The 19,977-nt window shown below is 49.4% G+C and overlaps 1 protein-coding gene across 4 annotated transcripts in view; it reads right to left on the reverse strand.

The window, feature by feature from the left end:
• The window catches only part of TSC22D3 (TSC22 domain family member 3), a 66,524-nt gene that overhangs the window by 29,993 nt on the left and 16,554 nt on the right, over positions 1–19,977 (reverse strand). The window contains exon 1 of one of the 4 annotated variants that reach the window (XM_070783759.1): positions 18,842–19,047. The exons of the other annotated variants lie outside the window; for them this stretch is intronic. Coding sequence (XP_070639860.1) covers positions 18,842–19,032 — 191 coding nt within the window. The 5' untranslated portion in view covers positions 19,033–19,047. Of the gene's footprint in view, positions 1–18,841; positions 19,048–19,977 lie in introns of those variants that run through there. 4 annotated transcript variants of the gene reach the window in all.

The raw sequence follows: 19,977 nt of genomic DNA on the forward strand, positions 1-19,977 counted from the left end.
CAGGCTCTTGACCTCCAAACCTTGCTCCACCCAAGATTGTGGCTGCCTAGGCTGGGCAAATGGAATTTCCAGAATGCCTTCTGCGTGTCCTGGTCAGGGTCTCCAGTTTATCTGTGGTTAAGCACATAGTCAGTCCTATCAGCCCAGCTGTGCATGATAGACACCTTCAATACACATACACACACATATAGACACAGACACACACAGCAGCAGCAGCAGCAGCAATAAACACCAGCAGTTAACTTTCACTGAGCACCTGTGAGTGCATGTTCAGTAGCTCAGTCGTGTCTGACTCTTTGTGACCCCATGGACTGGAGCCCACCAGGCTCCTCTGCCCATGGGATTTCCCAGCCAAGAATACTAAAGTGGGTTGCCATTCCCTTCTCCAGGGGATCTTCCCGAGCACCTACTTTGCACCAAACATAGTTCAAAGAACTTCATATACGGTATGTATTTTTATCTCAATTAACCCTCCCCAGTTTACAGAGGGGGAATCTGAGGTCCAGAAAGGTGAAATAACTTTCTCAAAGTCCCATCAGGTGCAGTGTCTGAATAGGGATTCAGCAGAGGTCTGGGCCCAGAGCTTGTGCTTATTAAATTACAGGGCCCTTGTGACTAAGCATATCAATGTGCCCATTTATACAAAAAGCCTCAGGGAAGGAAGGAACACAAGGTTGTAAAAGGGAAGATCCAAGAGCTGGGCCTTTGGAGAAGAACCACCTGGGTGGAGGAGATGGTGGGCCATGGAGTAAAAGAGTTAAGATGTGCGGCAGAATGCCCACTAGATGCCAGAAGCTCAGGTGATCTAAGTTTGCAGCCTCACATGTCTCAGGAATTGCCAAGGTCTCCATCATGGTGCCTACCATCACACCAGTACTCAGTTCAGTAAAACAGATCAGGAGCAAACAACACGGCAACCTTGGGGGTTACACACAGACCAAATGCTGCCTCCCCCTTGGTAAGACCCAAGCTTTAAAGTGGCTTCCTCACAGGCCAGGTCACCAGACATTATTTAAGCTCCCAGCACATGGCAGGCAGTGGGGGGCTAGAGACAAAGCCAACAGGGACCCTGCCCTTAAGATGTGGCCAGGCTGGCAGCGGGGAGATGTTAGTTGGGCCTTGAGCTGTCCCTGGGGTTAACTGGGGCAAATGATGCAGGCTGTGCCCAGTCAAGGAACAGAAGGAAGCCCCTGGGCCTCCCCAGACACAGGGCCGCTGCCTTCAGCTCCACTCACAGAGCTGGACAGCCCAGCTGGCACCATTCCCCACCAGGGTTGCTGAGACAAACACAGCTCGGAGCAGCCTTTCAGGGCTGTGCCGGCCACTTCAGCTGACACACCAGGAGCCTGCAGTGGGTGAGGGCTGGGAGAGGTGGGGAAGCCACAGGAGGTTACCCTCACCCTCTCTCACTTGCCAGTGGGCCTCCCGCCTCCAGTAAGGGGAGAATGCTCTTCTTCAGAGCTCTCCCCCACCAGCCCATCATCTCCTCCCTCCCTGGGAAGCCCAAGGCTTAGAGAAATGAGTCCAAGTAATTAACTAATTAATGAATATGGATGGCAAAGTTGCTGAGGTTGCTGGAAAACACCCTGTTGCCGCCAACACACACAACCCGGCTCGGCACCCGCCTCCCACTGTGGATGAAAAGGAAGCTCTGAGGGACTACTTGACTGCGTCTCCCCAAGGTGCCAGCTGCAGCAGAAGCGCCTGCCACCCAGAAACCCCTTGCCTGATGCCAGGAGACCGGCTTCCAGACAGCACATCCCCCTGAAAGGACAGCCACCCTATCCCACCCTCAACCCCAGCTGGGCCTGCAATCTACTCAGTTACTCGGCATCAAGGGGACTCTCTGTGGTCCAAGGAAGTCCGTCTGTGGGCTCTCCCAAAGCCAAGTGCAAGGCTGCAGGAGATGGATGGATGGAGATAGAAGAAGAAGAGAGAAAAGCAGAAGGAGCGACCAAGAGGCACACACAGCTGGCAGGAGCCCATCTCCAGCTGTTGGGCGGGCTGTTTCCTTTGATAAAGCACTTGGCAGTACTCCCAGTTCTGTAGTTTCTGGCCTGTGAAAGCACACCCGGAGCACGAGCCTGCCTGTGGGAGGACTTCAGCCTTGCTTTGTTTTCTTTCTTTCTTTTTTTCTGGAGCTTAAAAAAAAAATGCTCCCCTCCTTTCAGGAAACCTTGTCCCTCCCTGGCACCTGGGTTAGAGTGAGGGTGTACCAACCAGTGACTTGGGCTGGGCCACGAGCCTGTCATCACAGAAAGTCAGTGCCACAGAGGCATGGGTTGTGCAGTGAAGCCTCAGCATGTGTGTGTGTATGTGTATGTGTATGTGTGTGTGTATGTGACAGAGAGGGAGGGAGAGAGAGACAGTCTGTGTCTGAGAGGCTGTGCTTGTTTGTTGTGGCTGACATGGCCTTCTGTGTGGCACATCGTCACTGTTCTCCCCACCTAGGCTCCTTCCAGCCCACTAATGCTTTCCCAGAAAGCACTGGGAAATAGGGCAGTCCCAGGGTCATGTGATCACAAAGAACAACTCACCCTCCCTCAAACCCCTGGTCATGTGGCTTCATAGAAGCCTGTTTCCTCCATCTTGTCCTTTGTGAAACAAGGAGCCAGGCTTGAAGGCCTCCCAGGTCCCTTGGAAGAAGTAGGGCATGTACTGTGGCCCCCTCCTTCGCCCCCAGGATCATTTATAGCCTAATGACAAACAGCCCCCAGATCCACACTTTGACCAGCCCCCACAGGGCCTCCCTCAGGCCCGACTATCCTGGAGGAACTTGATATCTTGGGGGTCAGCACCAGCTCTTCACACAGTCCCCATAAGTTCCTGTTCCTCGGGGCCCTCCTAGCCTAGCACCCACTCCCACACCCAGCCAGCGCCAGGTGTCCATTGGCTGGGTCTCCAAGGGGGCCTCTGGGGTCAGTTCACAAGGCTGCCTCTGAGGGGAGGAGGCTGGCCTGGCCCGGAGGAGTTGGGTGTCTCTGGCAGAAGACAGAGAATTCAGCCTCTGCAGCCAGAGAGGGAGGACCAGGGCAGCCTTGAACCACTGACCCACCACCCCACCGTGTTCAAAGCCCAAGCCCAGTGGCTGCTGGCCCTTACCAATGTGAGAAGCCAGTTGGGAAGAAGCAAACAGGAAAACAAACACAACCTGGGAACTTTGGACCAGCTTCCAAACTGAAAGTCCTCAAATATTCCTTGTCTGTCCCCTTGCAAAAAAAGGCCCTCTCATGAAAAAATGGGGGACCTTTAGACTCCAGGATGCAGAGCCAGAAGCACCTCAGGAATCCTGTGTTCCAACCATTTCACCTTATGTATGGGGGTCCAGAGTAAGGCGGTTAGTAGAAGAGCTGGCACCTGAAGTCAGGGCACCAGGCCAAAGAGTTCTGGGTCCTGGCCATGGTTGACAGTAGATATACCAACCTGAGGCCCAATCAAGAATTCTGGGATCAAGAAGCTCTGGGTTGACATGCGTGGTGTAGCCTGGTGAGCTGAATGTGGCCATGAGGCTGGTGTGGGGCTATGAGTTCTTAAAATCCCTTTCATCTGCCAAGGGATATGTCTATTGACTTTACGGGGCCAGGTGTGCAACACAACTGGGACTCAATGTCAAGTCAGACTTGGGTTGGGGACTCTTGCTCTTCCCTGCCTTCATGTTTTCTAGAGTATTCTCCCTACCAAGGCCTTAGGTCTGGAAGGGAGAAGAAACTAAGACCTAGTTTTTCCACTGATGGGAGAGGGCAGTGTGAGGGCAACCCTAGGTATCTAGCCTTTGCCACCCCTTTGAGGTTCAGAGCCCACCTTGCTCCTTCGCAGCCCAGATGTAATAGTCCAATTGTGAACAGGAAAGAAAAAGTGGGTAGGTGGGAGGGCCTATGAACTTCAAGAAGGTAATAAGGCATGGATTAGCTTTCTTTACTTTGAGCAAGCTCTGAGGCCAGATTGTGGGCAGATGGCAAGGCCCACAAGGCTGAGCCTGGCAGGATGCTCAGTACAAAATTATATCGACTGAGTCTGTCTTCAAGCCATGGGCTGGGGTGAAGCTGAGTTGACCCCACCCTCTCAGAAACAGCCAACCCTCCAGTGTGGAAACAGCACATGCTGTTTTCTGAGACAGGGTGACCTGGATATCTGGAAGAAGCTTCATTAAAATAAACAGCTCAGCATGGAAGACAGTCATGCCCCAGACTTTCAGTACTTAAACACATGCTTTAGAACCTACTGTTACCACTTCCATTCCCCTTGTTCTTGCTGAGGGCTATGGCGTTCAGGCGACAGTTAGAACAAGGTCCTTCTTGACCCCACTCACAAAGTCCTGCATCAAGATTCCAGACAGCTGCACTGGCCACTTACTTCCACCTACCATTTTATAGAGACGATTATTTTACAGGACATTTTGGCATGTGTTATTTTGTATGTGTGGACTATCTTTATAATTGTTCTGGAGTTATTTCTCTGCATGTAATCCATCTCCCTGACTTGATCCCAAAGCTCCTGAAGGGTGGGAAGCAGGCCTTTGGTGGCTTTTTCTCCCCTCCTCCCTCCCCCTGTGGCACTCAGGACAGTGGTGTGGCCAAGAGGATGGTCTCAATTGTGCTTGTTCAACTCAGTAACAACAACTGGGGAGGCCAGCATAATTTCTGAATTCATCAGCGAGCGCATCCAGTGATGACGGAAATCTGCAGCTGGATGGATCCGTTGTAGCAAAGAAAGAGCTATTCTTGAAGGGAGGGTCACCCAAAGCCAGCATGTCAGTTGACTTAACCACCCCCTCCTCGTCCCATCTTGATGAAACAACAAATAAGCAGTTGGGACAAGGGTGGGGTGCCTCACACCAAGCGGCCATTAAGCCCACAAGCTGGATATTGCATTTCCCAGCATCCTCCACTCCGATACATCCACCTCTTTGGCAACGGAGTGTTAGGCTGCTTTCTAGCTTCGTTTCCAGATGTGGCAGTTCCCTGACTCTAGCTGTGGGACTCCATTGGACCCAGAGTGAGTTATTGATAGGAAATTATTTGAAGTTAGAGATCATGTTTGCTCATTAATGGTTCTTAATGTATATCTTCTTTAGGGGTTTATCTAGTAGAAGGTATTAGAGGATTGGCTTTGATGGTGGATACACATTTATGGATGGGGACTTTGAGTACTTAGGAACACTCTTTTAAAACACTCATCCCAATCAGAACTGTCACTAGGTTTTCCTTCTCTACTGTTTCACAAGCAACCTCACAGACTGAGTAACTAAAAATCTTTCTGTTTCTAACAGAAATAACACAGAGGTAGTCTGGAGACCTATGTTATAGCTGAGACTGGGAATTTAGCTAATATCTCTAAAGAGTGAGCTACTTACTATTAACCAAGTCATTAATTAAGGTCATGTTTGCACTTCAATTGTCAGCCTCAAACATCTGTTTGTTTAAACTGAGGTCACTTTAGTTTATTACAGTTATAGCCACTGGTGAGATAATCTGCTTAGATTTCACAAGTATGTGTGAATTGCCTACCTCAGCCCTTATTTTCACAGAATAAGAGTTCTCCTGAAGGCACAGGGTCAGACTTAAGATAATAAATGATTTTCCTTCTCAACAGAACTAAAAACAAGGCTTTAATTAAGTCACCAAAATTCTCAGATTGAATATCTATATTATATTTCTTAATGATGGTAATCCTTCCAAGGGTGATCCACAGGATTCCCATTGATCCAAGAACAATCTTTAGGCAGACATTTCATTGGCTCAGAGATTGTTTCCCAATCACTGACACTGCCCTTCTCAATGGTGGAGTCACCCCCACTTTGTTGGTAGAGACTGCAGGTGGCCTGGGAGAGGGGGCAGTGGGAAGGGATGATAGAGATCATGAAACAGAATGGGGGAGAAGACATGGTAGAAAATATGTCCCTAAAGAGGATAAAGTAGAGGCAGAGAACTTAAAGATATCTGTGAGTGGAGAAAAAGAAATTGGGGCCAAGATGGTTTTCCCAGGCAAGCCTAAGACTTGAGGATAGTCCAGATATATACATCCTCACAAACCCTCACCAAACCCTCACCACACACACACACACACACACTCGCATACACACACAGAGGCACACATGCCTCTTTCACATATACCTTCCTCATCCTGACTCTCAAGTCAAAAATATAGGAATAGACTCAGACAGTTACACACTCATATGTCACACACACAAGAGCACCAACCCTCCCTGATGCCATCCTTACAGCTGTCCCTTCACAAACACAAGTATCCCTCCCCATCCACATATAAATACATTTCCCGTACATTTCCATAGCTTTTGTGCCTATGATTTGAACATATTTTTATGTATATCTACATTACTACTGAAACTCCCTCCACACAACCAAGTCCTCCTACCCACATACATGAGCTTCCCTGGTGGCGCAGGGGTGAAGAATCTGCTTGCTTATGCAGGAGACATGGCTTTAATCCCTGCATGGAGAAGATCCCCTAGAGAAGGAAATGGCAACCCACTCCAGTGTTCTTGCCTGGGAAATCCCGTGGACAGAAGAGACTGGCGGGCTACAGTCCATGGGGTCGCAAAAGAGTTGGATGTGACATAGTGACTAAATACCACCGCCACCATACATACATACACTCAAACACATCTTCTTCCCAACAAAGGCAAAAAGAGGTCTGTGCTCAATAAATTCTAGTGCTTTCTTCCCTTGGTGGATGGGATTTGAAGGAGTGACTGGATAGCTAGGTGAACTGGAGAAGTACTTTTGCTAATGGTTCTTAGCATGGTGGAAAAGTCCATCAAGGACATTTGAAAGCCTCACAGAGTTCACTCCCTTGGCCTATAGACAAGACACCAGCGGTAACCTTTAGCAGCTGCCAAAAGCGTCTAAGACTCTCTTAGTCCTGCTATGCTAGCTGACCTTTGCAAGGAATCCTGGGTATTTTGAACTAAGAACATTTAGTATAAGAAACAAAACAAAAACAAATATCTTTCCCTGACATTTAAGAACAATACTAAAAGTGTCTATCCAAATTCACCTGGCAGGCTTGGCCTGTGGCAAGATGGTGAAGGAGGAGAAGTTGATTTTAAAGCCCACCAGCCCTGGGTGTCCTCTTGGAGCTCCCACTCCCTTCCATATATGCTCTGGAACCTTACTGTCATCCTCACAAGGCTGCCTCTGTGCTAGCCAAAGAAGACTAGAATTGGGAAAACGCTTTTGGATTCAACCAAAAGGAAGTCATGGGCAAGCTGACAGGGTACAGTTAGTTTATTAGATCTAAGATTCAAGTGGTGGGCACTGTGATCTGTGCAGTGCCATCTGCATAGGAAGTCTATGGTCCAGTTACTTTTTATCCTGGCCCCAACAGCCTGCCCATTAAAAAAGTTCAAATGTGGCTCAGCTGAAAAGCAATCAGATCTGTTATTGACACTGTTTCATTCTGAATAGTACAGAGGACTAAAGGCTTTCTTTACTTAGTTCATTAGTTAGCTAACAAGCATTTTCCAAGGACCTACTGTGCATGGAGCACAGTCCCAGACACTCGCTCTTGCCATTGCTGCTTCTGCTATTTAATTTCTGAATACAGGCTGTTGCCAGACATCCAATTTTCTGAGTGCCTGCTCTGACAGGGAACAATGACTAATGAACCAAACATCAGGGAGGGCCCTCTGATCTCCAGCACAGAACATGCCCATAAAGGCAGAGTCTAATTTGTTCAGCAGGCAGCTGCCAATTCTTCTGGGATCTTAATTACCTGGAGCAGTTTATATGGGCGAATCCCCTTGGGAGAGAAACCCTGAACTCTGTCTTTCTCACACCCTATCATACGCCAGGCCCTACAAATGGCTTGAAACCCCAGCCACTGCACATAGGTACAAAGTCCAGGCCACAGTGGTTCACCAGACAGGCATTTGGGCACAGCACACAGCCCTCCTTCACACCTCTGCATACACTCCCCTACACACACATACATACACACAGCAGCAGCAGCAGAGGATTATAGCGGAAAGCACTATGGATTGCAAGTATCTTGGTATCAACTCAGCTCTGTCTCTGCTTCTCTGGGTGACCTTGGACGAGACTTTTTCTGTCTCTGGGCTTCTGTTTCCTGTCCTATAACGTGAGAGGTGGGACTAGATGATCTCTGTGGGCCTTTCCGGTTCTAGGACTTGACATTCTGCTTCCTGACCCCCAAGAGAGTTGCGTGACCAGGTCAACTTTGTAAAATGGGGCTGAGACAAGATGGGGGCAGTAGTCAGAGTCACAGAGGAGGGAAATCTCTCTGTTTCCTTGGGTTGGCCCCTGCCAAAGCTCCAGTCTATTTCTGAAAAGTTTCACAAACCAAGCCGGGGGATCCGGTGGCACTGTGGGTTCTGCTGTTCCCTTCAGCCTCATCTCCCTCCCCCATCATTCTTTTTATAACACTTGTTCCAACTCTCATTCCTTTTAACTGGCCCTTAAGCTCATACTGACTAGTTCCCTTTAGCAAGCTCTTCAGAGAGACCAATGATTAAATGGTCTCGAGAGTCTCCTGAGTCTGTAAAATGTAAATAACAGCCCCTGCCCTGGCGGCCTTCACAGGCTTTTCAGAGGATCAAATAAGATAAAGTCTGTGAAAGTTCTTTGGAAATTGTCAAGTGCTATGCAAATGCAAGGGATTATTATTAATGATGGGTAAGGAGGTAGCCACGTGAGGCGAGGGGGAGCAGAGTGCCAACTTGCCTGCTCTCATCACCATCTTCACTGGGTGAAGACACTGGCACTGCCAGCTGGCCTGTAGTCACCTAACACATCCGTGGGGGTGGTTCTTTGATTAGCATTACCCCCATTGTCCCCTAGCAAAGTTCAAGCCAGAGGAAAGAGGACAAGGAAGGAGTAGGTTAATTTGGTATGGAGAGAGAAAGGCCTAGGGTTGTGATTTTTTTCCTTAAAAAAGGCAACCTTTTCCTTCAAACAGAGTCTCATATGGAAAACTCAGTTTATAAAACATGAGAGCAGAGCTACTCGAGTTGAAGTTGGGATGATGCCCATGGAATCCCACTGGCTGGAGTCTCTACTTGCCCTCAAGATCACTCTGGTGTGTCCCTAGGGCTCCAAAGGAGCACATGGAAAAATCCTCAGTGTAGAGTGGGTGCTCTTGCCTGGCATCTGGGGCTCCAGACACACAGGGGACAGCCATAGTCTGGGCACTGGAGCGAGGGAGTACAGGGCACAGAAAAGGGGGATGGAAGAATGCCATAGAAAGGCAGAACTGGGGGCAAAACCTTTAGTTTACTCAGCAGCTTTTGTCTGGGCCCCAGGCCTGCATTCTGAGGTTACCCTAGAATGGTTTGGTTTGGTTTGGTTTGGTTTAATAAGTTGTGTCCAACCCTTGCGACCTCATGGACTGTAGCCTGCTAGGCTCCTCTGTCCATGGGATTCTCCAGGCAAGAATATTGGAGTGGGTAGCCATTCCTTTTTCCATGGGATCTTCCCGATCCAGGCAGATTCCTTACTGACTAAGCCACCAGGGAAGCCCAGGGCTGAAGTTTTGTGAATCAGTGCTCCAAAATCAGTGCTACAGAAAAACATGGGTCTAGAAATGGGTGAAGGGGCTTCCCAGGTAGCGCTGTTGGTAAAGAATCTGCCTGCCAATGCAGGAGACATAAAGAGATGTGGGTTTGATCCCCAAGTCAGGAAGATCCCCTGGAGGAGGGCATTTCAACCTGCTCCAATATCCTTGCCTGAAGAATCTACATGGACAGAGGAGCCTGGTGGGCTACAGTCCAGAGGGCTGCAAAGAGTCAGAAACCACTGAAGCAACTAACATGCACACATGCAGAAATGGGTGAAACAAAGGATGGGACCAAATGAATGTGAGCAGGTCTCCTGCTTTCTCACTTTGCTTTGAGGGGGAAGGAGTCTGCTGGAGCAGCTCTTTCCAGCCCATGAGCATCCTTGGCATGCGATGAGGAAAAGGCCAGAAGGAACTGGCCAGACATCTTTAGGTGGGCTCAGTGGCCAGACAGACAGCAAGCTACCACCAACTCTGGGGACTGGGCAGAGGAGGAGCGGCGGACACACAGGTGAGCACAACTATGGACCTGGCATTCTGAGCAGGGGGTGTTGGGCCTGGTCAGGACTAGAGTCCAGACACCTGAGACACAGAACAAGGAGGGAGAGCTAAAGAGTTGGGGAGGGGGCGGGGAGACAGCAGGCTTCCTCCTGGAGTGCTTGCTCCATTTTCCCACCCTCCCCACCCAAACAGGCTCAGCGACAGGGCACAGTTGACTGAGTAGGCAGAAAGCAATCAGATACCACAGGTACAAGCTGAATGTTCCAGATGCAATAGGGGTATGTGTGCCGAAGACTTTCACACGGCCAGGACATGAGTGGTTGCTGACTCCCTAAGGCAGATGGAACAGTGTCAGGGATTTCTTTTGAGTCTCTGGAACTGGGAGGATATAATAATAATAATAATAACAATAAAATCACCTTAGACTAAATGATGCTGGCACCAGAGAAACATCCGGTGCTGGTACTTCTGTATTATTCAGGCCCTTTGCAAAAGTCCAACATCTTTCTTGAGGAGATTCTTATTCCACATGTGTCTTCTCTGATTCCTTTTCCACATGTGGTGGCCTAGAGCTCCTTCTCAAATTACCCTGAGGTAGCTGCTACAGAGACACGTTCTCTGTGCCAGGGTTGAGCAGGAAATGGGTAACCCAGAGCAGAAGGATCAGCAGCAAAAGCCATTTGCGCTCGAAGGAAACGAGAGTATTTGGAATTCCGGTGTGCTTGGGCGGAGGGGAAGAGGTCGTTACACCAGCCCAGACAGTCTTTGTCCCCACTCTTCTGTAAAGGAGCAGTGGGACCATCTCGGAAAATGTGTTGGATGAGAGAATCACTTGGCTAGAGGTTACTTCCCCTGCATAAGCCTGTGTGAGCACAGACACTGGGAAGGAGGCAGAGAGGGGGGTTCCTGAGGGGCCTGGGGAGGAACAGGACTCCAGGAGGAAAGAAGAGCAAATGAGCCAAAAATAGCTTTGCAACAGACCCCTCAGAAGGACTGTAACCCTTGCTCTGTAAGTGGTTAGAGCTCCTCCCTTCAAATGAGGATGGTTTTGCTATTACAAGGATATTTAAATCAAGTACACACACAGACACACACACAGCCAGGAAGGATTTCTAGTCTCTTCCTAGCATCTTCCAAAAGAGCCTGCCTGGCTGGTGGTGGGAAGGTGTGCATGCTAGGTTGCGTCTGATTCTTTGCGACCCTATAGACTAGCCCACCAGGCTCCTCTGTCCATGGGATGCTCCAGGCAAGAATACTGGCATGGGTTGCCATTTCTTCCTCTGGGGGATCTTCCCGACCAAGGGGCGTCTCCTGAGTCTCCTGTATTGGCAGGCAGATTCTTTACTACTTTGCCACTTCGGGGGAGGGCACAGGGGCCTAGGCCGAATTTAGGCTCAGCTGGAGCCCTCCTCCTCTGTCTGGGCTTCTATGAGGGTAGGGTCAGGGCACAGCCAGGACTCTCCCAGTCCCCTCTGCTAACGTCAACAGCATCCCCAGGGATGGTTTTATACGTGGATGGAGAGGGTAGCTGCCTGCTTGGTATGATTTGAGAGGTAAAGGTCAGAGGAACGTTGCCGCAAAAGGTCAGCTCTGCTAGCCCCTAGTTAAGCCTGCAGTTCTCACAGTGCTTACTCTTGGCAAAGGTCCAGGTCTAAAGAGAACTGTGACTTGGGCAGGGGAAGCACGTTCAGTTACTACCAGCTGTTTACACCTTGGCTGGATTCACAGTATCACATTAGCAGAAGCAGTACTAAGCTTCCTAGAGGGGAATGGTTAAGAGACAGGGAGATCAGGAAAGTTCTGGAACATGTGCTATCTATCACCCTGAGCAGCTGGGGGGAGTTTGAGGGAGCTTGTGCTAGAAAGCAGAATGGGGGAGAAGAAAGAGGGTCAAAACCAAATTCTACCCAGTTGGCCATTTTCTGAGGAATGTGCCTGCTTCCTCTATCCAGGCTGAGAATGTTTCAGATTTGACATTTAGGTTTACAACAAAGGAGATAAAATCTCCTCTCCAGAGAGAGGCATTTCCCCAGAATTCAGACTCATCGCCTCCCACTTAACCAAGGGAGCATGTGCTGGTGAGGAGGGCCGAGATCATGAGCCAGGGTGTCACTCACCCTTCAAGGCCTGGTGTGGCCCACTCCTTGCTTCCTGAGAAGAGTGTGACCACCATCACCTGGTCTTTGTCATGGCGGGGAATCTGCTCCCTTGGCCAAGCCCCTGCCCTGGACACAAAGAATAGGAAAGGAACACACAAAGAGCTCCACTTAGATGCCAGGAGTCTGTTTCCATCGGTGCCAGGAACAGACCTGAGCAGTGGGTTGGATGTTGCAGCTGGGGTGCCTTGGCACTGGAGAGGCTAGAAGTTATCCAGGCAATAGAGCCCAACAGATGGAGTCCTGCAGCCCATCTTCTATTCCCCAGAGATACCACGAGAGCCTAATGATGTTGCCGAGGCCCATAGCCAAAACGCACCCGGTAGGTAAAAATGCAAAAATCGATTCACAAAATCCGCAAAGAATTAAGGGTAGATAGAGCCAGATTGAATGAACCCCCTGACCTCTGTGGGCTGCAGGGACCAGAGGAACCCCATTCACCTAGATTGCTACAGTGCCTGGCATGGTGACATGACATCAGCTGCAAGGGGTTATGGCTGGCTCAAGGATCTGAGCTCTGTCCCCTTGGCTTCTCACTGCTAGGCAAAAAGCAGTAGCAAGCCTCTTTCCTTCACCTACAGCTTGGCCCCTGGTGGGACGCACCTGGCCAGCTCTGCTCTGTTTCCTTAAGTGTATGCGGAGCAAGGAGCAAGGCAGGGAGGAGGCGAGCAAGGAGGGAGGATGGACTCCAGGAAGGGAGGAAGGGCCAGGACGCTGGCCTCCTGAGGTAGCCCAGATTCCGCATGAATACACTACTGACTGTGAAAGGTAGCAGTGCTGCCTCTTCCAGTTCTAGCACTTCTGGGAGTCATTTCTCAGCTCACACTTCCCTCCTGTGACAGATACATAAATCCTTGGCTGAAGAGGCTGCCGTGCCCCTTCCTGTCTCAGACGTGATTTTCTTCAGATGAATTGCACCACCTCCTTCAGACTTGCTCAGGTCAGGTGACCAGACCAGGCACAGTGCAACAGCCATCAGGCTATGGTGAGGAAGGAGAATAGAACTGTGATTTCTGGTCAACTCCCTGGCTCTGTGTCTCCCCAAAGCAAACTAGATACCCGCAGACAGGCCCCTTAGACCTTCCTGGACAAGTCCGTTGCATAAACAACCATATGACACGTGCCTAAGACACACAGAGAAGATTTCTGAAAGCCAACTCCCAAGTATTTCTGGGAGGCTTTTCCACTTTGAGAAATGTCTGTGGCAACACTTGGTCTCAGCTTAGCTTCTCCCTACACCCAGGTTCTTCTCCTAGTTTCTGTATACTCCAGGAATGCAGGCTCACTTTCATATTGGCCCAAATAATTAGGAAAGCAGAACTACTGGAAAAAAAAAAAAAAAAAAAACTAGGCCCATACTGCAATTTAAAAGCTAGCTATACATGATTTCTGGGGGGTATAACTTTTATTTTGGATTATCCATGCCACAGGTCCCATGTTACCCCATCTACATGAAATTCAACTGTAATTGTATCTGGAATCTGTGTGTGAGTGGATGATTTCTTTTTGCAAGACTCTTTTTTATTTATGTTTGACTTGGACTGGTGTCAAAGTGACTCTGCATGCCTGAGTACCCAGAGAGCAGCTCACTCAGGTGGGGGTGTGCTAGCAACCTAGGAGTCAGTGACTCCTATGAATAATCCCCAATGTGGATAATGAATATAAGAACAACCAAAATGAGACGGATACAAGAATGGATCTATGTGGCTAAAGACAGAGGCTGCAATGAATTAGAAGTACACAATTTAGTATTATTAAGGAACATCCAGCATGATCGTGGATGCTCTAAATAGAGAAGGAGCCTGTAGGAACTCTGAGGTCATCTTCCTTCTCTATTCCATGGCCATTGGCCACTAATGAAACCCTATACTGCTCCAGTCTCCTGTGGGACAGCTAGCTCAGGGAGTTAGGACAGGTGATTAGGTCCTCTGAGGTTCGGTTAATTTTGCTCTTTTCCAAACCTGCCATCTTGCAAAATGTGTGTCACTGGTAAGAATAGAGATGGGGGTGACCGGCTAAAGCTGTTACAGAGGACATAATGAAGTTTCTGATAAAGAATTTGGAGATTGTCTAAGGGATAGAGAAATACAAGCTGGTTCAAATTTTTTATAATAGATTTTGTTAATTTGGAAAAGAAAGCTGACAAAGGGCATCAGAACTACCATTAAGCATACTGAGGTGGATCAGAAAGCAGGAGGACAAAATTTGGGAGGAATAGTCTCAGAGAGCAAAGGTTGTTAAACACTGGACTGGACCACCAAAGGATGTTGTGTAGTATTTCCTTTCTTAAAGGTGTTGGAAGCTCAGCTGTCTCGGCTTGAGTCTTTGGCTAAAGACAGTTCCAAGGACAACATAGCAAAGACATGCAAGGCTCCTGTGGTACAGTCCAGGCGGAAGGTAGGAGAACAGACCCAAAACCTTGATCACCTTTCCATTTCCTTCTAGGGCTCACCTCACAATCCGCAAGGTGAGCCCCAGGAGGAAGCAGAACTAATAATCATGTTCCCTATCTCAGAGCAATGGAAGGAGGAAGGGGCCCATCACAAATTCTTCATAGAAATGGGAACCCTCTTGTACAGTTTGATTTTATACAAATTTCCCACCAAATCTTGCCTGAATCTGTCCAGAAATCAGCGCCAGTCCGTGTGAAATTGCCACAGTGACATATTTCCTGTCCTTCTACTGGGGCTTTGTGCATTCAGAGAAAGATTGGAACCTCTTTGACTTACTTCCCGGAAATACTCCTTAAGTTGGAGCTGACTATGCCTGTGAACAATGCTGAGAAGAAATCAGTGGAAGGTGGTGAGGACAGCCCCACCAACTTCTCAGCGACTGTGTCCCAGAGTGTGGTAGAGGCGGTGCCCTGGAGCCAGGGGAAAGGCCTGCTGCTGATTTGGAGTGTTGAGTGTCACAGGGCAGAGCAGGACACCAGAGATATAAAAATAGCAGAGTGTTCTTACACTTGGAAGTGGGCTGTCAGAGGGGGCCTTCAAGCTAGGTGTACATGGATAAGTTAAAAAGTGAAAGTCGCTCAGTCGTGTCCAACTCTTTGCAACCCCATGGATAGTCCATGAGATTTTCCAGGCCAGAATACTGGAGTGGGTAGTTGTTCCCTTTTCCTGGGGGCCTTCCCAACCCAGGGATCAAATCCAGGTCTCCAGCATTGCAGGTGGATTCTTTACCAGCTGAGCCACCAGGAAAGCCCGTATATGGATACTGCTAACTGCTAAGTCACTTTAGTCGTGTCCGACTCTGTGCGACCCCATAGATGGCAGCCCACCAGGCTCCTCGGTCCATGGGATTTTCCAGACAAGAGTACTGGAGTGGGTTGTCACTGCCTTCTCCGGTATATGGATAAGAGGATCACATACACTGTATGATTTCTAAAATATTCCTGAGCTGGAAGCAGTTTTAAAAAATGAATCTCCTGTAAGCTGTTTTAGAGAAAATGTTAAATAAATAAGGTTTCCCATGTGGCTTAGTGGCAAAGAATCCACCTGCCCATGCAGGATACTTGGGTTCCATCCCTGGGTCGAGAAGATCCCCTGGAGAAGTAAGTGGCAACCCACACCAGTATTCTTGCCTGGGAAGTCCCATGGACAGAGGAGCCTGGTGGGTTGCAGTCCATGGGGTTGCAAAAGAGTCGGTACACGGCTGAGCGACTGACTAAACAACAACAAATAAAGAACAATACTGGTGGTCCTCAAACATGGCCTAATCTCCCCAAATCCAGTGATTTGCCTACCACTTTCAAGATTTAGGCCGTGTACCGACTCTTTTGCAACCCCATGGACTGCAACCCACCAGGCTCCTCTGTCCATGGGACTTCCCAGGCAAGAATACTGGTGTGGGTTGCCACTTACTTCTCCAGGGGATCTTCTCGACCCAGGGATGGAACCCAAGTGTCCTGCATGGGCAGGTGGATTCTTTACCACTAAGCCACATGGGAAACCTTATTTATTTAACATTTTCTCTAAAACAGCTTACAGGAGATTCATTTTTTAAAACTGCTTCCAGCTCAAGAATATTTTAGAAATCATATAGTGTATGTGTTAGACGCACTCCTCCCCCTCCATACATGTTGAATAAATAAATAGCTATAAAAATAGAAAAAGTCCACGTACCACCTAAAATGGTCTTGCATACCACCAGCGCCTGTTTACCGTGCTTGGGGGGAACAGTGCTTTCTGTATAATGCACGCAGAAGGTCCCCACCGCCAACAAGCATGGCTTTATTTCCTCCCGCAATGTAAAGCCGGCAGGGCTTTAGAGGGCTGAATGGCCGGGATGCCATCCTGAGCCTGCTTCCGTCACGCCTTCCTCTAGGGCTAGGGCCCCGGCCCTTACTGTTTTCCTCCTTTCAGGTGCCAACCCTGGCCAAGGCTGCAGTTTGCAGCAGAACACAGGGCCCTTATTCTTGGTCAAGTGCTCCTTCCCTCAAGCTATTTTCCCGCTGAGAATTCCTCACTAGACCTCACTTAACTTGGACAGTGCCCTCTGTGGAGCGGACTTCCTCAGCCTTGGCCCCAGGGGCTGCTTTGGCTGGAGTGCCCCCAAGCCCACATCAGTAGCCTGCCTGTCCAGCCCAGTGCTTACACGGGGCCCAGCCACCTCTGGCTGAGAAGCGTGGAGTGCGTGGTGCCCCGAGCTGGGAACACCGTCTTCCCTGGGAGGCTGGCAACGCCCCTTTCTCTGAGCTGGCTCCCCAGGTGGTCAGGAGACAAAGGAAGCCTACAGCAAGAACATGAGCAGTGGGGCCAAAGTGTTCTGCAGGCCAGAAAGATTGTGCCAATGTGGGCTAAACACAAGGACTATCTAACAATCAGGGCTGACCAACAAGGGAACCCGCTTGTGGGTAGATGCCTACAGGCTGAAGCAGTGTGTCCACCCCCTGGGGATGCTTTACAAGATTCCTGTTTCTGCTGGAGAGTTAAGGCCCTTTAGGGGCTTAGAGTCCTTTTTGCTGTTATTAAACAGATAATCATTCCCCATTCCACAATCCCCCGCCCCCACCCCATCTAACTTGGACTCTGTCAGGGTCTCTGAATGCAAAGTCCCCAGAAACAAAACTGCTCTGAGGGAGGCAGGGCTGAGGCAGGGAGATCTGCCCGTTCCACTCTCCAGGCTCCCAGAGCTCCCTAACTTCCACTACCCACTGGGAGATGCTTTCCAGTTCAGGTCAGTCGAGCTTGAAAATACTGTGGTGAAGAAAATTAAACCAGGTGAAGACCCAAACCCCTTCAAGTTTAAAAGACACACACAGATTTTTATTTGTGACCTTGCTTGTTTGGAGGTGTAACCTCTATTTGGAGATGAGGGCGGTGGCACAATGCCTCCTGTCTTTCTTTGTGTCCTCTCAACTCATTCTTCTTCTCCTTCCCTTCAAATTCACTTTCACCCCGGCCTCTCTTCCTCTGCCCTCAACTCTCTCCTCCCTTTCTCTGTTCTTTCCCTTCAGACCCCAAGGCACCAAGGAGGACCTTAGGGCTCTATATAGTGCAGCACTATTCCCTGTGGGAATTCTAAGATCCCCTGCAACCACCGGACTCTATGACTGATTAACTGAGGGACAAGAAATGATTGTCGAACAAACTGAGCTAAGAATAAGGAGGGCTAGCTAGCAGCAAAGGAAGCAGAGTGTGTGACTCTGAGGGTGAGGGCACTAGGGCGGTAGGCAGGTGCCTGACAGGCGGGGCCGGCTTCTCTTCTACTCACCCTCCCCACTTCAGTAGAGAGGCTGGTGGGTACACAGTTGGCAGAGGACATTGGAGAAGATCTGCCATGGAGGGAGCCCTGAGCTCTCAAGCCTCTCCTGGCAAGGAGCACTCTCTGGTTAGTGAAGTGTCACCTACTATGGCTATGGACCCTCATCATATAATCCAGGGAGACATGGTCCACTGTAAAGGAATCAGAATGCAGTGAAATGTACCAAACACTGACTTTCACCAAGCAGATTGGTTTCTGGTGGCTCATCTGTGCATAAGTGAGGGGGAGAGCAGCTATTTATAGCAGCAGTCAAATTCTCAAAGGGCCCTGCATTGAGTCATGCAGCGGTGGTTCTGGTGAAAAGTGGGGCTTTACCAAGAAACCAGATTTCTAAGACAAAGGACCAGTCTAGTCCTTCTTCTTAGGTAGTCTTTTAGATGGGGTGCAAACATCCAAGACCAGAAAATCCCGCTAGTTCAAATGGTAATTTATCCAAAGACACACATGAAGAACTCAAGAAACTCATTCTGGGTTGAGGAGCTGAGCTTTGGGGCTAAAGGGGTCACTGGGAGACATTTGGCGGAGAACTCATTAGCAACTATACCTTGACCACACCCCCAAACACCTTGATTCTCGTTACTAAATCATTCCAAGTCCATCATCCTTGAGTTTTCAAAGTGGACCCTAATGTTCTATTCAGCCTAGATCCTCTCTTGGAGTTATGACTTTTTACACATTTACCATCTTCTCCTTTCCCTTTCTTGCTTATGTGAATCAATGACATATTCATGTGTCCACACATCCCATCTATACACCAAGATGCTAGAGGTGTGATCTTCCAGAATATCTGAATTGGAAGAGAGTCAATAAACCCATTTTCTCTCTCCCCTCTCTCATTTTGTAAGTAGGGAAAGCAGGCCACAGAAGGGCAGGGAGTTACTTACTCAAGCTCAAGCATCAGATTGGTGGCAAAGTCGGGACTTGAACCCAGATCTTCTGGATCCAAATCTGACCCACTTTCTACAACCTCAAGCTGTAGCTCCTCCAGGAACTGTGCCTCCTCCATGAATTCAGGATCCTCTACAAGCTGGGGCTCTTCCATGAGCTGAGGCTCCTCCAGCCTTTCCCCCTTCATTGTCACTGTTGCCCAGGGAAATCTTGATTGCCTGACTGGAGTTGGTTTCTCTCTCTCTCTTGCCTGGCTGGGGTTGGTTCCTTTCTCTCTCTCTCTGTACCTCCCTCTCATGCTCTAGCTCTCCCTCTAGCTCTCCCTCTATAGCTGCCGGGCTAGGGCGGGATCAACTGGAAACTCTTTCCCAGGCTCAGAAGAAAAAGTGCTCAGGGAGCCTCGGGGCCAGCCTGGGCTGGCTCAATTGTGGAGGCGGGAGGAAGTTCCTGGCCCCGAGTGCCTTCGGGGGCTCCCAGGCTCTGAGGGAAGGCTGGAGCTCCTGGGGCAAGTGCTGCCCTCCAGATCTTCTGCTGAGGCCGGGCCAGCTTCCTAAACTAACTCTCAGACTGAAGGGGAGGGCTGGATCCTCCAGGGGAGCCCAGACAGTGGCTCTGCCAGCCAGCCCCTGTGGCTGGAACTTTCAAAAAGACCAATGTTTCAGCAACTTATTTCTTTTCCAACCCGAACAGCAAGCCTTTCTGTCCCCCTTGCATGACTGTGGCTGTGGTGTGAAGCCCCAGTCTGAACAGAAGCAGAATTCCAGGGCTGGGACTCCATAACACCCAAACCACTGGTCAATTCCATTAAATAAAATCAAATAGAAAACCACCATTTGGGCATCAGGGAAACCCAAAGCTGGTCTCTTGGCAGGGAGATGCTGTGTACCTACTGGGATGGGATATGCACAGCCATCTAGAGATGAGAAGTCATAAGACCATTGGGTTAGAGAATCAGGAGACATGGTTTCTCTTTTCAGCTGGTCACTAATTGGCCATTTGGCTTGTGACAGGCACCCACCCATCTCTGGGCCTCAGTTTCCTCATTTGTAAAGGGTGAGGGTCAGACTGAATGACTGCAGAAACCCTACCAGTTCTGAGCCTCTGTCTCTGGCTAAGATGCAAGTGAAGGCAG

The sequence above is a fragment of the Bos indicus genome, chromosome X, assembly GCF_029378745.1.
Source record: "Bos indicus isolate NIAB-ARS_2022 breed Sahiwal x Tharparkar chromosome X, NIAB-ARS_B.indTharparkar_mat_pri_1.0, whole genome shotgun sequence".
Classification (NCBI taxonomy): domain Eukaryota; kingdom Metazoa; phylum Chordata; class Mammalia; order Artiodactyla; family Bovidae; genus Bos; species Bos indicus.